The sequence below is a fragment of the Hemitrygon akajei genome, chromosome 17 (genome assembly GCF_048418815.1).
Source record: "Hemitrygon akajei chromosome 17, sHemAka1.3, whole genome shotgun sequence".
Taxonomy (NCBI): domain Eukaryota; kingdom Metazoa; phylum Chordata; class Chondrichthyes; order Myliobatiformes; family Dasyatidae; genus Hemitrygon; species Hemitrygon akajei.
This window is the reverse complement of record NC_133140.1, coordinates 58,233,926-58,254,281: the sequence shown is the minus strand read 5'-3', so window position 1 is coordinate 58,254,281 and position 20,356 is coordinate 58,233,926. Positions and strand designations below refer to the sequence as shown.

Sequence of the window (20,356 nt, the reverse complement as noted above, 5' to 3'; positions counted from 1 at the left end):
AAACTGCATGAACAGATGCGGCGTCATTCATCTCCGGTCCAAATATCGTTTGGGCCGTTGGGGTCACCAATTGTAGCAGTGTGCTACACGCAGCGCTGAAATAACGACACGGAGTCGGTGAGCTGCAGTTGCAAGAGAGGTTTATTCAAACTTCACGGCCTCGCTTTAAAGCCTTCCTGTTCCCGCCCTCCCTGGGCGGGAATGCTGTAGGGGGCGCATATTCACAGTCCCGTCCCGCGCGTGGGCTTTTCCCCTTGCTGGTGAAGCAGGCTTGGCGCCCTCTTTGGGACCAACCTCAATGCTGGCGCGCGCCACTTTGTGAGCCGGTTCGAGTGAGCTGGGAAGTGGGTCGCCACAATGTATTGCTTTTATTTTCATTTTATTAAGTTTACCAAAATGTTGCTTGAAGATGACAGCATCCATGGTCTGATAATTAAATTGTAGACAGAGTGCATGCTTTTAAAATACCACTATTAAAAGAAAGATGCAAGGTGATTTTATTTATCATGGAATAATTCATTCAGTCTCTCGGCTGTCCCATTCAGCAAACTTGTAGGTAATTTTGAATTAGAAGTACACTTACAAAATAATATGAGAAAAATAATGATAGATTAATTTTATAAGTTTTGTTCAACCTGGTGTAGTAAGTTGTTTATTTCACTTACATTTTTAGGAGAGGAAGGAGATTTTTGAACAACATTTAAAAAGTCTGAAGTTATCACAACCAGCCAGGTTTTATTCACAACGATTGGCTGAGCTCACTCCAGGGTTCAGTGGTAAGACTTCAACGTGCATAATTTATTGTTTTTCTATGAGCAGACATGTGGCAGATGAAATTGAATACAGAAGGATGATACATGCCACAGTTCAGAATAAAATGAAGTGTTATAACTTCAAAGGCAGAATTCATAAAGAGTTGCAAGACCAAAGGGATCTGGATGTATACATAAATTGTTGATATCTGACCATTCAGGTTATAAAGGATAAAAAGGCATATAGGAGTCCTGGGCTTCATAAAAAGAGGAATAGAATACAGGAACAAGTAATAATCATAAAAGACTGCTTGGGTCATCTCATGAGGGTACAGAAAATATTTGCCTCTCTTCCAGAACAAAGCACTTTAATTACTTTAATATACTGGAGTAGCTGGATTTGTTCTTGGTTAACATTGTAGATGAAATGAGTGTGTGTCCCCTGTAGAGTCTAGATCTAGGAACACAGTAGCAAAATAAGATTTAGGACCTAGAGGAGGAGGAATTTATTCTGAGGGTATAGCATCTTTGGCATTGTCTTTGGAGAGTTGTCTATAGGTTTCTGGGTGTTAAAGAAATCTCTAGATGTGGGGACAGTGAATTTGGTGCAACTAATATCTGGCATAATTGTTACAAGTAAATCTGTTCTGGTTTAATTATCCATTGATTTGTTTTTATTTTAGGAGCTGACATAGCTAACATTTGCAATGAAGCAGCATTACATGCAGCTAGGGAAGGGGAGAAATCTGTTGACACCTTCAGCTTTGAATATGCAGTCGAGAAAGTCATAGCAGGTAAATCCATTCATTGTTGAAGGTATCTGATTTCTGAGACCTTTTCTCAAAATTTACAGTAAAGGTAAAATTGTTTTCCCTTTTAGCACAGTGAATAAAAAATAGGATGGATTCTCCAATGACTAATGAAATTCCGACACTTGGTGGTAGTCTTGAAGCAAGGTCCCCTTCAGAGATCCAATAATCCCAAGTGTGCCTTTTGCCTTTCCCAACAATAATTTCAGTTTGTTTCTGGGTTTGGGAATATCAGCTGACATGCAGATGATATCATTGACATTAAATTCTCAGGGTAACAAATGAGAAAGTTTTTTAAAAATATTAACTATTTAAGCATTTTGCCGAGAATGAAAAAGATTGTTTTGCACGCAAGGTTAGGTTACAACTGGGGAAAAAAGTTCATAATGAGTTCACATAAAGAGATGTTTTATCTAAAATCCACAGAAGTTTAAAAATCCTTTTGGAAGACTTAACCTTGAAACAGTAGTAATGATAGTAATGAACTGGTGCACTGTGAAACATGTCAGTTATGCTTCATTTGGAAAGACCTTGATGTTTTCAGTATGAATAATAAAATATGATTGAAGTTCTCTATGGAGTGAAGTAAGAATTGCAGACTTAGCTGGAATGTGTTTATGTGGGCCTAATAGGGATGATGTCTTTATATGCTATATTCAGTGATTCTGTTTTCATTGATTTCTGCTAGCTATATTAAAGAAGGCAACGGTACACAGGAGGAGAGGGGAATTATTGTTAATGCCTGGACTTCTGCATTTGACTGTTCATGTGCTTAAACTTGCTTTGAATTTTCATCCTTTTTGTATTTGCTCATATTCAGGGATTTGATTGTTGCTAACCACTTCAACCATTTTAACCCTCTAGTGATTTTGATAAGGGAATTCAGAATTTCAGATGAATAAGCAGCAGGAATAGATTTTTAAATTAGTTTATTGCATAATGTGAGGCTGAATTTGCAGTTTGTTGGTGTAGCTGTAGACCTTGTCTTTTTTGGTAGAAATCACAAGTCTGGAATTAGAAGTCTTGCTGACTAATAAATGTCTGTTTTTAGATAATTTCCTCTGTACATTTTGTTTTGGGTGGTGAATAGGGTGCCAGTCAATTAGACTGCTTTATCTTGGATGGTGTTGGAAAATCTTGAGGGTTAATGGAGCTGTACTCATCCAGCAAGTGATGAGAATTCCATCATGGTCCTTTGGTCTTATGGCTTCAGATAGTGGAACATTTTTGGGATGTCACTTGCTACAGGATACCCAGTGTGGCAGCTGCTTGAACAAAACCAGTATTGCTTAGAGACTAGGCATGGGGGTGGGGGTGATTAATCCTGTATGACATGCCTTCAACCCCGACCCAGTAACAAGGCTCCAAAATCAAAGAATATATTTGATACTTTATTAAGAAACCAGCAAAACAAACAATTTTGATGCAATTTGAAAACTAATGAAACTAAAACTAGTAATATAACAAAATAAATAGTTGTAGCATATTAAATATACTTAAGCTTTCTTCAATGTAATTAAGTGTAATGAAGCAAACTTGAGCATAAAACAAAAATATATCATCCCAGCTCACTCCCTAGTCTAACTGAACTGGACAAACACATGAAGACATAACTAAAACTCTTCACTTCAACCATGGTCCCACCATGTGACTAACTACAATAATAAATGGGGAACACAAAGTACAATGCAGATAGAACATAGATACATGACTCCAACACCCAGCTTTTGGCCTGCTCTTGTAGCTGCAGTATTAATGTGGCCTGTTTAACTGAATTACTGGACAGTGATCTTCTCCAGGATATTGACGGAGGGATTCAACAATGGGATGCCATTTAATGTCAAAGCTGGCATTTTGGTGGTATGAATATTACTCATTACTGCATATCTATCTATCACCACTGAGAGGTGATACATCAAAGACAATGACTGCTTTCTTGACTTGGACCCTCTGAGGACCCCAGGTACTCACATTCAATTGACTGCTATCTCAATTTGAGACCAGAAAGTGTCCATCTGTAGTACTGGAGACATGGATATCACAGGAACTTATTGAAAACTGAACTTAAACTTCAAACCATTGATAACATTGGTAGAATTTGGCAAATCAGGATTTTACTCTAAATTGCGATTCAAATCATTACCAAGTCTGTAGATTTTAGTCTTGTGCTTCTGTGTAAACTCTTCTAATTCAATTATTATCATGTAATAATTCTAATGAATGCTTAGGACAAAACAAATAAACTCTTCTCAGGCTTCCAGTTGGGTACAGGACAAAAGATTACTGTAGCTTCTGCAAAGCAAAGCCAAGCCAACTACTGTATGTGCAAACCATGTCAATGGTAGTTAAGAATCATGAACAAATATTAAGGAGATAGCTGTTTAGTTATCCTCTTCGTGTAAAGGTGTGTGGCACATCTCAAAATGCAGAATCGTCCTTCAAGAAACAATACAAAGTAATCTTATGTCGTCTTATGATGCAGTACAATTTTAGAGGAAAGGTTTGTGGAGACCTAGAGCTTTTATGAAGAAAACTAATGTAAATGGATGCATTCCATAATATTTTTCATTTATTCTCAATGTTAATATACCTGTTCACCACTGTTGGAGAAACATGCAATAGCCTCTTTTCAAAAACACCAAAATCATTGTTCAGTGAATTTTTAAATAAACTCTTTGGGGGGGGGGGGGAATCAAATGTTGCTCTAGCTCACATTCAGATTTTCATTCATTTTCCTTTGAGGCACTGCCAAGAAGAGTAAAATACTCTCCAAAGAAGAACAGAGAATAGTAGCCGTCCATGAGTCTGGACACGTCCTCGTTGGCTGGCTTCTTGAGCATACAGAAGCTGTTTTGAAGGTTTTATCATATTTTTAATATTGTTAATGTTCATGTTGAGGTTTTCATAAACTTGTATAAATATTGTGCTATTTGAAATGGTGCTGTTCCACCTTTCAACAAATATTAAGCACCAGAAATAACTTCCTGAATGGCTCAATTGAATCACTATCTTGCAATGTCTGTAATGTCTTCTGAAAAAAGATTACATTTTTGCCTGATTTTTAAGTAATTACTGGAAGATATTTAACAGCAGTTCATGGGCTGTGGTTTTGTCTATATGAGATTATGATCTCTTTCCTGGTGATGCTGAACCCTACCATTAAGGGGCCAAATGTGTTGAATCTAATTAGTAATGCTTTAGAGGAGGAAAATATGATTTCAAAATAAGAATGAAAGGATCTGTATTTAGGAAAATGTAAATGTTAAGTATAGACAGACTAGTTGAGGTAAATACATTAGGAATCATGATGGTGAAGTAAGTTGGGCTTTAGTTGGAAAAATGTTAATGTGTAATTGTTTTGAAAAGTTTGCTAGTGTTAGCAGGCTCTTCACTCAGTGGTAGGCTATTTAATCCATTCCTTTTTGCGCCCAATAGTAATACACAAAAGCCATCAAGCATGATGAGAGCAGAAATAATCTAGTTTTCCTTTCTCCCCCTCCCCCACCTCACCCCTTGATATTTTGGGGATGGTAAATTTTATTTTTATCTAGAGATACAGTATAGTAACAGGCTCTAACTGGCCCATTGAGCCTTTGCTGCCCAATAACACCCATGTGACCAATTAACCTACTCACCCATATGTCCTTTAGAAAGAGGAAGGAAACTGGAGCACCTGGAGGAAACCCACATGGTCACGAAGAGAACATACAAACTTCTTCCAGATTGCGGCAGAATTGAGCCCAGGTGCTGGTGCTGTAATAGCCTTACGCTAACCTCTATGCCACTGTTCTGCCTGTAGATCAGTGAGGGGTACCCAGATTTGAACTGAGGCCATTTGATCCGTAGCTAAATGCTCTGCCACTGATAACCAGAACACCTGGAGGAAATCCATGTGGTCTTGTTTCAGACAGCAGCAGAATTGAAGCGGGATATTACTCTAACCACTATACCACTGTGCTGCTCCCCCTGCCCCAAGATGATAAAGCAGAGATGATACCCTTATTTGGGTTACCAAGCTTGTGTTTTCAAATACACAATTAAGTCAAGTATGAACCAACTTTAGAAAATGTTATAATTTTTATTTTGTTTTTAATCTTCTAATTTAACTAAGGTAAATTGCAAGTAACTCCTAATCTGAAAGTTTTTCTTTGTAGGTTTCTATAGCCCCACGAACAAATGCTGCACTTGGATTTGCACAGATTCTGCCCCAGGAGCAGTACCTTTTTACCAAAGAGCAGCTTTTTGAACGCATGTGTATGGCTTTAGGAGGACGTGTTGCAGAAGCTATTACCTTTAATAAAGTCACAACAGGTATAATTTGACTAATCCTAAATTTGTGAATATTTGCATAATTCTTTCCTATTGGTGTCCCATTCTTAAAGGATAAAATTCTTCATATTTGTCAATATGTATATCTAAGATCTCTGTATGATTTTTATTTTCCCCATAAAGTTGGTTAAAGGAGTAACTATCTCCTTGTTTATTGAAATTTTTATCACCACATCTAGTTGAGAGGATTGGAGACCACTTAGCTTTCTGAAGCTACAGAAATTGGCTTATGGAAGGGTATCATTCTGGATGATGTTCATGAACATCATGATGATGAACATTAGCAACCCTTTTTGTACAGGGTGCTCAATTTGACATCAGTTCTGCCTCTGTAAGATTTTCTTGTGCTGTTTTACCTTTCATTAACCTTAAGAACACTCCTACCATTGGGAGAGTTCTAAAGATTAATGGAACATGTGTGAGAGATGCACACACACGCACACCCTTTGTTTCACCCATTGCCCCTCCACCCACTTTCTGTTTTACCTAGACGACCTTGTTTTTATTCTCAGTTCTGATGTAGAGTCTCAGATATGTTCTGTTTTCCTTTCTGCAGATGCTGCCTGACATGAGTTTTTCATATGTAACACCTATGTATTTTTTCCACTGTTCCATAGAATCATGTTGTTCATCAGTAATTTTCCAGTAGTTTGAACTTGGTGGTTATCAATGAATGTTAAGTGTATGTGGACTATTGAGACATTAAAAATGTAGAAAACCTAGAGCACAATACAGGCCCTTCGGCCCACAAAGCTGTGCCGAGCATTTCCCTACCTTAGAACTATCTAGGCTCTACCCATTAGCCCTCTGCTTTACTAAGCTCCATGTAGCCATCCAGGAGTCTCTTAAAAGTCCCTATCGTTGAGTTGCAGAAAGACTGTGCTTCATTAGCAATATACTGCAGATGCTGGAAATTTTGAAAGGGAAGAAAAGCAGAAATGTACTGGTACTACTCAGTAAATCAGGCAGTGTTATTGTGGAGTGAGAAACAGAGTTAACTTTGTTCATTAATCTGAAATGTTAGCTATATTGATTTTCCTCATTGTAGTTGAGATATGCACATTTAATGAGAGGTTTGCAACTATATAGTGTTTATCATAGTCTTTGGTCAACTTTAACAACTTTTAAAATGCATCCTTTCATCTGGGGATAGAGGGGATCACAGCTGCACAGCAAGGAATCAGCAAACAGCAAATGAAATTAATAAACACTCTGTTTTTGGCAGACATTGATTATAAAATTTCTTAGCATGCCATTGCGTTTCACAGGATGCCTTTGGTTGACCTCCATCTAAAAAAAGCCAAGGTTACATCTTATTTGAAAGAGTTCTGCATTATCAGCCAGACTTACCATGCTTAAATTCATAGTAAGAATGTAAATGAGTATGTGAATAGGGTACAGTATTGTTATTTTACCTTTTTACACTTTGTACCACCTAAAATAAAATCTTGCTGCAATTCACCACCAACTCCCCTGTATCTTAAATCAATGGAATTAATTAATTCCCCATTCTTTCCTTATTCTTACATTTGCAGACATTGTTAATCACCTAATCACTGCTTGAATTGCTTGTTTATGGATTTTAATGACCATCCTGTCCCTTTTTCTGACTAATTTACTATGCGTAATTAGAAAATTATTGGCTGTTTGTATAGAATACTTTAATACTTTTTTGTCATTTTGTGTATGTCTTAGTTGTACTCTATCAATTGACATTACAATTTAGAAACACTAAATATAATTTGATGTACTTAGAAGCCAAAATAGCATAATGTTTAATGTGCAGGTGCCCAGGATGATTTACAAAAGGTTACAAAAGTTGCTTATTCCATGGCAAAATGTTATGGGATGGTGGAAGCAATTGGTCACGTATCATTTCCTGATACAGAGGAGCAAGGTGTAATTGGTCGACGACCCTTCAGCCAGGGACTTCAGAAGCACATGGACCACGTAAGTATAAAGTGGTTGAGGATTCCCAAAGCATCCTTGCTCGCCACTTTGTTTAGAGAATCCTTGTTAGCAGTTTGGAGTAAGGTACCAAGCTTCATTAAGAATACATTTGAATAGGGAGTGTTCCTTTTATTATGTGGTTTAATTTTTAAAAACCATGTGCTGTTTGTACTGTAGCTCTTTGTGAACTGGCTTTACTTGAATTTGGCTGCGATCACTTTCCTGGTGAGTGAGATAACTAGGGCTGAAGATGAGGCTTTTAAATTAAATCCACCCTTTTGAGGGATTTTTTTTTAAAGTTAAAGAAAAAGTGGCAAAATGTCAAAAAGGAAGAATGCATGTAAACAAGTCATAACAAAAAAGATTATGAAAAAGAAAATCTAGGATGCATGTTGTATTTGTATCAAAGTAGGTGAATTAATAGCACAAATAGGAGAGCAAAGCCAATATGGAGGATTGGTTGCAAAGTGGCCAAGATTGGGAATTAAATGTTCCAAGATACTTGTGAGATGCTTATGGAAGGGATGAGCAAAATGGAAGATGCAATGGAATCTACTTCTTTGAGGTACGATTCTTCTGCTAAGCTGCGTGCCATTGGAACCTCTAATTTACATTTTGATGCTGTGTTTTGGGCCGACTGAGTGATCTGGTGCTATGCTATCTCTGAGGAAGTTTGATGAGGTTTGGAGCAGAGTGTGTGGCCTGGAGACAGGTCACAAGCCCATGATCGACTCCATTGTTTCTCTGCAGTTGAGATCAACAAGTAAGGTCGTTCAGCACCATCTACCTGTGTTAGATTGGTCATCCTCTCCTTCTTGCTAGCTGCTGTTGGAGGAAAGTGTAGGAGTCTTGGGATCTACATTGCCTGGATTGATTGGTGAGGCTGTGGACTCGTTTTGGGTAACTTTGAGGTTCACGTTGCATGTCTTCCTGGATTCTGCTTACTTTTTATTTTGCTGTTTTTGAGTGGTCTGAGTAGGGCAATCGATGCAGACAAGAGTGCTTTGGCAAAGAATGGCTCTTCGGCCTGCATTGGATAGCAGTGCGGCGATCAATTGAACACTACTGGTTTGATGTTCTTTGTGTCATTTGGTTGCTTTTTGCCATTTAAACAATTTGTTCTTTTTTTTCCTCAAGATTTGTGTGTTTAATGTTTTCTTGAGTGGGTTCCATCGTGTTTCTTTATTTTATGGCTGCTTGCAGGAAGACAAATCCTAGATAATACGTACTTTGATAATAATCGTACTTTGAATAACCCAGATATTCTAACAAAAAATGATACAGGAAGTAAGTCTTAAATCAATAGTAGAGAAAATGCTGGAATCCATTTTGGAGAAAGTGATAAACAGGGCACTTGGAAAATAGGTAGTTGGACAGACATAATGAACTTAGAAGAAGAAATTAAATTTGATAATCCTGCTGGAAGTTTGGTGTTGTAACTGATGGAATGGATGTGAGTGAATCTGCAATAGTATATCTGGCCTTTCAGAAGGCATAAATAAGATGACACTCAAAAGTTGTCAAAGTTGGAACTTGCAGTATTAAGAATGACATGCTGATGTGAGATGAAAATGAAAAATGTATCTGTTATTTTCAGACTGCTATGGGACCCCAGCAGTTCACAATTGTAATCTGGATAATGGAGCCAGGCGTCATATACCCAAGTTTGCTGATAGTACAAAACTAGGTGGCTTTGTGGGCAAAATGACTTCAAAGCTATATGGACAGTGAGGAGAGGTGAAGTGCTATATGGTATTTCAATCTGGAAGAAAGTAAAACAAAATACATTATTCTTTAAAAAGTGAGATTGAAGGCTGTTGGTGATGCTTATCGAATTATCGATTCTCTGGTGTCCTTTTGCATAAGTCTGAAAGCTGACATGCGGATACATCGTGTTTAGGAAAGCAAATAGTACATTATCCCAAAGGAAACTCCTACACACCTTTTATGCTTTTTTTAAGTTAGTGCCACTCAGATGAAAAACTGATTGGATGTACAGAGCTTCACCAAATTGATTGCTTGGATGGATTTATTGTATGCGACTCAAACTGTATCAAACTGGGCTCTGATATAAAACCAGAAAATGCTGAGGGCACTAAGGTCAGGCAGCATGTGTGTAGTTGGCAGGGGGCAAAGAATTCTTCTTTAATTTCACGTAAAAGACCTTTTACCAGAGTGGGAGAATAAGTTATTTTTAAGTTATGGAGGGACTGGGTGAGAGATCTTGACAATGAAAAATTAAAAGTTGATATAATTGAAATGTACAGAATTATTTAAGGAGCTTCACAAGTTGCTCTAAATCTAGATATAGAGTAAATAGCCTTGACTCAAGGATTGGCCATTCAGGGCTGGGATGAGGAATTTCTTCAAGTGAATAGTAAATCTTGAGTCCTTTACTCAATGACAGTTGTGGAGCTGCAGTTGCTGAATATATTAAAGAAACAGATCATTAGAGTAACTGATCAGGGAATACGGCGAAATGACATTAAAACAGAGAAGTGCTGACAGGAAAGATCAGACATGATCTTTATTGAATGGTCGAACAAACACAAGGAACCTACTCCTTTTTCTTATTAATGTATCGTGTGATATAGAAGCAGATATACTTATGTATTTGTAGATCTTGAAATGTAATTTGTGTTTTTGTGGAAAAGTGCATTTTGCTTTCCTTGATTGACATTCATTCTTTTGGAAGTACTGTTGACTTAGTATTCTATGATATAGATGTTAATAAAAAAAATAGAGTAAGTGTTTCATGACATGATTGTTAATTTGGATCACTTTCATAACTTTAATGGGCATGCTCAGTTATACTTTACTGATTTTTAATTCTATAGGAAGTTAAATTGCTGGTGGCTCGTGCTTACAGACACACAGAGAAATTGATAATGGATAACAGGGACAAACTTAATACAGTAAGTATTGAGTTGCTGCTTATTCTGTAACTGCACACTGGAATTAAGGGAATGGAATGAATTTTTTCTTCGTTAAGATACAGACAATGACATTTGGTCACAAAAAAAGCCTAAATTTTTAATGTTGATTTAAATTTTATTTTTAACTGTTTTGTCTGGAATTAATAGTGTTAATTGATATTTCAGTTAAGATCCAGTCCCATAACCGGTAGAACTATCCCTCACAGCACCAGAAATCCAAGATCTACCCAAAACGCAGTATTGTCTGTGTGGAGTTTGCATGTTCTCCCTGTATGGGTGCTCTGATTTCCTGTGAAATCTAACAATGTGGGTTGGTAGGTTAAGTGGCCACTCTACATTTCCTCTTGCATATAGTTAGGTGCTAGAACATGGGGTGAATTGATGGATTATAGTGAAATAGCCTATTGAGTAAATTTGTGGGGCAGTGGAATTGCTTTGTGCCAGTAATCAATTGATGGTCTTCATTACCCCAATTTACATAATTAAAAACATGAATATACATTTGTCTAATTTTTTAAGACTATGTTTTCAGTCGTATTGAATGAAATGCTGTTCTTTCTGCCACAGTTGGCATCCAATACTGAGAAAGCTGGTGTTCTAGATATTTGGCAGTGCTTGGCTCAAGATACATGTAGGAACACTCTGCATCGCTTTTTAGAGGGAGACTTGCAGATTTCCAGCTGATTAGCTTCTTGCTGGGATAGAATTGCTTCATTCTTTCAAGTATTCTGATTTAACTTTCACTTGTTTCTGTTGGATAGTAATTCACATCTTAGATATTTCACCTGCACACTTTCCTGCCAGCACAGAGACAATTTAAAAACATATTGGAATTTTCTTCTCCCCAAAACAAAAATCAATTTGTTTTATTTAACCAGGTATTGCTTTTGAAGTGCTCTCATTATTGAGAAGAGATTCCACCTGCCTATCATATGTAACTTCAAATGTAACTTGCATGAAGTAAAATTCATCCATTTTAAGTAACAAAATAACAATGTTCGAGGTGGCCTTTTTTACCCTTCCTCAGTCTTACTTGGCAGGGTTGACAAGTGTTCCCAAATACACTGTCCTTGTTTATCCAGGGAAACCAATTGATTACAAAGGTGCTGGCCATGTAACGTCAAATCTCAAACTTTCGGAAAGCACAGCCATTGTTTGTTTGGTGATTCCCGAGAATGGAGTATTCTGCAAAAATGAGCTATATTTACAATATCTGCTCTGGTCATTAAATTTGCTAAACTATTGCAGAGTTCGGTACTGTTTACTTTTCGTGGGCAAATCTTACAAAAATCTTTCCACTTCCATGGTTTGCTTATAGCCAGCAAATAGAAGAATTAAGAAACACCAATATAGAAGCTAGAATTTGTTTTCCTATAGCAAATTCCAGGTGGACATTGGGAGAGAAATTGGGAGAGACTGTCTGCAAGGGATGACTATTATTATTCCAGTGAATGTCCTTGCAGAAAGAGAAGGGGTAGAGATAGATCTTAAGTACCAGGAATGGCAATGCTTTGACAATCTTAAGACTTAACTTCTGAAGTTATTACTATTCTACCTCTAATTAACCAGTCACCCTATTTTAATTAAAAACACTTATGAATATGCTTACTTTAAATGGTATGGGTTGTACTAAATGGAAGTAGTCCAAGAGTGTAAGAACGTGTATATAAAGAGGAGCAGGCTATTTAGCCCCATGAGTCTGCTTCTTCATTTAGTAGGATTGTAATGGTGTAACCTTGACTCTGGTTCCCATGTTCCTGTGTTAATCTTTCAGCATGTTGCTCATAAAGCATCTTTTTGCTTTTGCCTTGAAGATTTAGTCTCTTTCCACTGCTCTTTGAGGAAGAAAATTCCAAAGACCTGTGACTCTAAAGAAAAATGTTCACCTCATCTGTCTTAAGTATGTAAATAGTGCCCTATACCTTATAGATTTTCCCACAAAGTACATGTCTACCCTGTCAAGACCAACCAGGTCTTAATCTGTATTTAGATCAAGGCCTTTTTTCACTTCTCTGAATTCCAGCATGAACATGCCTGTCTTTTCAAATCTTTCCTGATTAGACAACACTACTATTCCAGATAATAGTCTAGTAAGTTTTCTTTGAATTACTACCACATTAACATCTGCTCTCAAATAAAGAGGAAGTACTCCAGATGTGGTCTCATAAATATCCCTGTAACTGAAGCAAAACCACCCTACTTAATTCAGTTTCACCAGCAATAAATGATAGTATTCTATTAGTTTTCCTAATTATATGCTGTACTTGCATGGCATCCTTTTACATGTATATCATATGTAGATTCTTTGTGTTCTCACATGCTGTGCTTTTCAGTTACAATTGCCTCCAAATTTAAGCATTTAGTCTTTGGTTTATCAGTTCAAGTTCTGTCAAAGGTGTAATTTTTGAGTTTAGAATGATGATTCATGACACAGTTAAAATAACTATTAAAGGTTATAAATTCAATTTCAGCTTGCTAATGCACTTGTGGAGAGAGAAGTTCTAAATTATGATGACATTGAGTCACTTATTGGGCCTCCACTCCTTGGCCCAAAGAAGAGAATACCACCCCAGAGCTGGATTGAAGCTGAGAAGGATAAGCAAAATACTGGAGAAAATGAGCCTCCAGCAAGACCTCTTCAGGACAGTGACCAAAATCTACATCATGTTTAAAATGGCCATTTGGAAAAGCTGAGGTGATTGTTGCAGTTTTGCAAAAGGATGGATGAACCATTATGAATGCTGGTAGGGATGAGATTAGAGGAATCAAAGGGGTGAAATTACTGTTTGAATCTGATTATGTACTACTGGGCATCTCAAGTGAATTGAGCACAAAAGCCTTTGTTGACAATCCAGTGCAGTACAGGAAGTACTGCACAATTAGAAATGCCATCTTTCAGAAGATAAAATAAGCCATTTGATTTCTTGAATGAACATCGAAGATCTCATTACACGAGTTTAATGGGGATAAGGAAAATTATCGCTGTTTATGGGCCTTTATTCTACAAAAGCAGATTATCTGGTCATCACAGTGCTTTTGGAGGAGCTAGCTGTGTGCAAGTATTAGCTTCATGATTTCCTATGTTCTATGAGTCTTTTCAGGATGACCAGAACCTTGAAAAGTGGGCAGTAAATCCAAAACCCTTTTTATAGAGATCTAAACAAAGTAGGAAAATTTTAAAAAAATTATTTTGGAAATCTGAAATAAAAACAGAAGATGCAGGAAATTCTCATTGGTCAGGCAGCATCTTTGGAAGGAGTTACGGTTAATTCTTTTAGATTGAAGACCCTTCATCTATTCTGGTTTTGTATTAGAACGAAAATATGGTTATGTGCAAAAGTAGATAGACACTATGTAATTAACTGTCACAGAGACTAAATTTATCTCCTCTTCTGTCCTGTTTCTATTGTTTGATCAACATGAAATGTGATTAATTCTAGTTTGTTTCACTGTTACTGCATTGATTTCCCCATAGGGATTTTTTGCCCTTTGGGTTCAGTGCAGTTGTGAATTTTTCATTATTAATTATTTAGAGATCATTGCCTTTCATTGGAAGGCCAGTTAAATTAGATGTAGATATATTTTCAGTAATTTTCCATTAATATTTTTTTCTTTCCTTCAGGAAAAGGCTTTCCATATTTTCTTTGCACTAGAACATGGATTTGCATGTTATTTACTCCACCAGTAAATGGATGATGAATAAAATTACCTTTGAAAATCATCTGTTCTGGTTTTAACGAAAATGCTTGGTCTGTGATGTGTAATTTATGTTCAAATGGCTATTGTGAATATTTGTACAGCAAGATGATCCATTTAATATTTTCCATGTAAAATGAGCTATTGTACATGTGCTTCTAATCTCAATGAAAATTGTTAACTGATCTAAGACCTTCCCAAGTTTTTACTAAAACAATTTAGGACATATGGTTGATATAGATAATTTTAATGACCTAATTAAGGTAATTTATGACACTTCGAAATTCTGCATAAATAAAATCTTTGTATGACTTAGATGATTAATATGCACATATTTATTAAAAATCACAGTCTACCTTCAAATGGATCAAGTTATGTCCTACAGCAGAGGTTAAAAGATTCCATTGCACAATTCAGAAAATAAAGTTAAATTCTGTATACTAGCTGATATTTAACCACAAACGCAGCCATGTTGTGTTAATGTTAATTGATCCCTGTCCATTCGTACAAGGTACAGATTAAGTACTGGGAGTTCTCACAAATGCAATAATTCCCATACTTAAATACTTCACTTGCTATTAATTACTCTGGACTGGTCTGATGCTGTGGAAATGCTTTCATAATTGCAGGCTATTCTTTGACCACTGTGCTAGTTTTATTACAATTGCCTGATTTTATCTACAAAAATAACATTCAGATATGTTCCAAAGATAGTTTCCTATATAGGATTGTTCATCCACTTCTGAAAGATTTCTCACCTAGACTAAGTTTTTTTTTTCTTGGGTGACAAGTAGCAATAGTGCAGCGATACTATAGAGCTAATATTTCAAATTAGCAAGTTAATAATTACTTTCCTCCAAATATTCTCCTACTTGTTGCATTTTTTGTCTGGTTAAGATATCCAGCATGGATAGTGTTTCAAAGTTGAAAGTAAATTTATTATGAAAGTATGTATACAACCCTGAGAGTCATCATCTTGCAGGCATACTCAATAAATCCATAATAGAATCAGTGAAAAACCTCACCAACTGGGCATTCAACCAGTGTGCAAAAGACTAAATATTAAAAGATGGAGTAATAATAAACAAATATGCAATGTATTGAACATGAGATGAAGAGTCCTTGAAAATGAGGGTATAGGTTGTAGGAGCATTTCATTGATGGGGCAGGTGAAGTATTTGGTTCTTAGTTCAAATCATTTCCCTCCCTAAGCAATGAAGAAAAAAATCTCCAGTACTTTATTTCTGATTACAGATTTGTGTTGGAAACTGTGTCTATGAGTGGATATTGTCTCTAATGTCCTAAATTTGGAAAATCTATCATAGACCATTGCCTGGTTCTGTATGAAAATGCATGGCACTTTGTAGCAATGAATTAGGGCGTATTAATAGTGGTGGGCACAGATGCATTAGTAGCCTTAGCCTTTATTTGTTGACAGGAATCTGGGAGCGACAAGGTTTAAGAACAGTATATCTCAAGGTGGGGAATGGTAGGCTGTTTGGAGTATTACATTAAGTGTAATTCCTGCTTCAGACTGAATGGTTTGTATGCTGTGTAATGAATGGAAGGGGTATGAGAGCCTGCTATGGATTCTAACTTTCTCTTCCACTTCCAAATGATGTTGCAGTAGCAACATCTCAGTATTGTTTCCACACTGTAAGCCATGGATTTCACTTGGAGTATTGTTTGCAGTGTTATTCAGCAAATTACACAAATTATTTTATTTCTGAGTTCCAGGCTGGTGTGACCCATCCTCATTTGATGTGGTTAGTCAGCATAGGTTTTATTTGTACTGAATCCAATCAATAAAGGCCTCAATCAATAAAGAACAATATTTATGTATTGCAACCTGCCATCTGTGAACTTATATGAATCCAAGATCATGACTGTTTTCATTGTGTTTTCAGCAGCTTTTCAAATGCTAGCATCTTAAACATTTTAATTGAACATGTGTCCTCTCATTGTCCTATCACAGAAACGACTAATTTAAATGCATTTCTTAGGCATCCGTTAGTCTCATGAGACCATGGATTTGTGCCTTGGAAGGTTTTTCCAGGGTGCAGGCCTGGGCAGGGTTGTATGGGAGACCAGCGGTTGCCCAAGCTGCAAGCCTTCCCCTCTCCACACCACTGATGTTGTCCAAGGGAAGGGCACTAGGACCCATGCAGCTTGGCACCAGTGACGTTGCAGAGCCTTGCTCAAGGACACAAACACGCTACTTCAGCTGAGGCTCGAACCAGTGACCTTCAGGTTACTAGTCCGATGCCTTGTCCACTAGGCCACGCGCCAATGCTTAAATGCATATGATATTAATTTATACAATTGGAGAAGATATCTTCTCCATGTATTCTGACATGCAAAAAGGGCATTTTATTCATGGTGGCTCACATAATAATCCCATTCCCCATTAATTTTCCCCAATTTGTAACACTTGCAAGCTATGGGCAATTTGCATGTCTTTGGGATATGGAGAAAACAATGCATCTGTGGGGAAACCCTTGCAGTCTCAGGCAGAATTACAAACACCACCCTGCAGTACCACGTAACAGGGTTGAACCCAATTTGCTGTGGCTTTGAAATACCACCCTGCCAGGTTTTCCACAAACTTGTAGGGATATGAACCAGAATATTATGAAAATAATTCTCCCTTCCAGCATAGTTTCATTGTGATATCATCAATACCACTGGAACAGACAGACAGAACTACAACTGAACATCCCATCTGGGATGCACTTTTACAGTAAGACCAACATGAGAAAATCTGCAGATGCTAGAAATATGACATCTGCAATTTACAATATGTCCTTGTAACAAAAGCTGCTTAATAATCAGTTTCATACCAAAAACTTTTGTTCATTTCTAGAGTGACTTCTAGAATAAACTTCATGGACAAACTTTCTCAAAGACAGACTTAATGTTTAAATTTCAGCTATAATATTTGACTGAAGTACTATTGATGCAGGGTACAGTGAATCCACTTCATTGGCTGTAGAAGACTAAAGCTTTTGATGCTTTTGGGAAAGGGACTTTATGAATGCAAATATATTACAAGGCTACTTATTATTGAAATAGGTGCTTTTACCCAATGTTTAAAAAAATTGAAATCATTGGGGATAAGGAGGAAAATTATTTAACAGCCCCCACTAGATTGTGCCTATTTTGTTAATGCAATGTTTCTGTTTTCCTTGCACTTTGCAAAGGCTTTGGTATCAAAATGAGCAAATTTCTGCATTAAAATTGTAACCATTTGGAATTTGAAGCCACTTGCCCAATTACCTTGGTTGTCATCGATTTACAAAATGTCTTAAATAAAAAACGCAATGGTTTGTTAACTACCATTTCAATTCTAACCATTATTTCTTCTGTAATCTTAAACTTCAGTTTCAGTAAAACCATCAGACTGTGCCAATAATACTTAAAAACTTTCATGAACACATTACTTAAAACTTAAATTTTATACCTAGCTACTTGGATGTTCATGTAGATTAACGTGACGTTTGCTGTAAGATTATTTGTCTCTTTGCGCCACCAACTGGTTGCTTATTGAAGTAGCATGATTGTATGATGCAACTAATCGAGCTAAAGATGTAACACATGAATTTTTAATATTCATTAAGATTCACTTAAGTAAAGGACGTGATCTGTGGGAATTTGTATAGTTTAAGTCAGTAGTTTCAGAGGGGAAGAAATGTTTTTTTTAAAGATTAAACCCAATATCACAGGCATAATGTAAAATTTGTTTTGTGGCAGCAGTGCATTGCAATATACGATAAAAACTACAAATTACAATAAGTATAAAAAATGAAATAAGTAGTGCAAAAAGAGTGGGAAAATACTGAATTATTTTTTATGGGTTCCTTGTCCATGAAGGAATCTGATGGCAGAGGGGAAGAAGCTTTTCCTGAAATATTGAGAGTGTGTATTCAGGCTCCTGTACCACCTCCTTGATTGTAGCAATGGAAAGAGGGCACGTTCTGGGTGATGGGGAGTCAATGATGGATACTGCCTTTTCGAGGTATCAGGTTTTGAAGGTGTCCTGGCGGCTGGCGAGGCTCGTGTTCATTATAGAACCGGAAGTGTTTACAATTTGCTGCAGCTTTTACACTTGTGATGCAGGGTGTATATGAGGCAGGTGAATAAAATTGTAATTTTTCCTGAAAATCAATTTTAATATAAATGCAAATATATTATAAAGCAAATTATTATTGAAATGGGTATAGTTTTTACCAACTAAATGGCATAAGTTTCAAGAATGTAGGATAATTACATATTTAAAAAAGACATTTTGGTCTTCAGTTCATCTGGCAAGCTTGAAATTTGGAGGCTTTTAATTAAAGTTAAAATGCAGCAAATGGTATAAGCGTCTTGCAAATTGTGCTGTCCATCTATTGGACTTGCTGTGTCTACTTGCAGCAAAATTCTGGTAATATTAGGAAGAATGAGAAGATCACTTACTTTTCTAAAGGCAGAAATTAAATGTCAATAGCACCAGCTTTCAGCACCTTAGGACATCCCAAAAAGTATTACACTCAATGCATTTTATTGCTGTCACCGTGCTGCTGACTGAGATAAATAGTTTTAAGGATACATGATCTTTTACATTCACCTGAAGAGAACAGAAGAGCATCATGATTTAACATCACATTTTTTAAAAATGTAAGCTCTGATAGTCTAGCATCCCATTAAAAGTTTTTTCTTGTGACTTTGAATTTAAGCCTTCTGTTTCATTGTCAGATGTAGTCAGTCCCTCTTGTCTGGGTATAACTTGCTTCCATACAGTGTGGTGTCTGAAATGAAGCTTAATTTTCAGCTTCTAATGAAGCTGATGTGGTATGTGCCGACTTTGCCAGAGGTGGGTGACCGGGTAGGAGGGCATTATTAGAAATTGTATTATCCTGTTTCATTTAGTCTTCTACACATGAAGAAATGAGGTTTACAGTGCTTTTTCCCTAAGATATTTAATTGGTCTTGATTAGGGCTTTCTATGGTTCTTTGATGATGTTACTCATTTTCAAGATAGTGTTGAGAACATCCTTGAAATGATCCCTTTGGTAAACTCCTGCTGTGATGGAAACTGACTTGTTTTAAGAGTCTGCTATCAGAAATGTAAATTATGTAACCTGGCTATTGGAGCTAGACAAGTGTAATTGCAGTAAAATTCTGAAAATCTGGTATATAGTTGTTCACAATGCACAATGGTTTAGCATCTGCCTTACTCATTAAGATCAGTAACTAAATGAGTCTGTTCTAGTCCAGCCCAAAAAAGCAAGAATTAGTACCTGTGTTAACAAGGTTGGTCCAGAATGGGGGCAGAGCATTTGGTTGGAGCAGGGCACTTCATGTCAAGTGTGTGGATTGAGCCAGACTTCAGAGTGCCGAAATTTCATTTAAACCATCAGACCATAAGACATAGGAGCAGAATTAGGCCATCTGGCCCATCGAATCTGGTTCACCATTCAATCATGGCTGATCCTTTTTTTTCTCTCTTCCTCAACCCCAGTTCCCGGCCTTCTCCCCGTAACCTTTGATGCCATGTCCAGTCAAGAACCTATCAATCTCTGCCTTAAATACACCACAGCTACATGTGGCAACAAATTCCACAAATTCAGCACCCTTTGGCTAAAGAAATCTCTCCACGTCTCTGTTTTGAAAGAGTGCCCCTCTATCCTGAGGCTGTGCCCTCTTGTCCTAGACTCTCCCACCATGGGAAACATTCTTTCCACATCTACTCTGTCTAGGCCTTTCAACATTTGAAAGGGTTCAATGAGATCATCCCCCACCCTGAATTCCGGCGCGTACAGACCCAGAGCCATCAAACGTTCCTCGTATGATAACCCTTTCATTCCTGGAATCATCCTTGTGAACTTCCTCTGGACCCTCTCCA

At 37.0% G+C, this 20,356-nt stretch overlaps 1 protein-coding gene across 2 annotated transcripts in view; it reads left to right on the top strand.

The window, feature by feature from the left end:
• Positions 1-17,810, top strand: part of spg7 (SPG7 matrix AAA peptidase subunit, paraplegin) — a 47,499-nt gene extending 29,689 nt beyond the window's left edge. For both annotated transcript variants that reach the window (XM_073070220.1, XM_073070218.1), the window contains exons 11-18: positions 674-776; positions 1,436-1,546; positions 4,304-4,419; positions 5,716-5,872; positions 7,677-7,840; positions 10,678-10,755; positions 13,248-13,471; positions 14,399-17,810. In XM_073070220.1, coding sequence (XP_072926321.1) covers positions 674-776; positions 1,436-1,546; positions 4,304-4,419; positions 5,716-5,872; positions 7,677-7,840; positions 10,678-10,755; positions 13,248-13,448 — 930 coding nt within the window. In that variant the 3' untranslated portion in view covers positions 13,449-13,471; positions 14,399-17,810. The remainder of the gene's footprint in view (positions 1-673; positions 777-1,435; positions 1,547-4,303; positions 4,420-5,715; positions 5,873-7,676; positions 7,841-10,677; positions 10,756-13,247; positions 13,472-14,398) is intronic.
• The last annotated feature ends 2,546 nt before the right edge of the window (positions 17,811-20,356 follow it).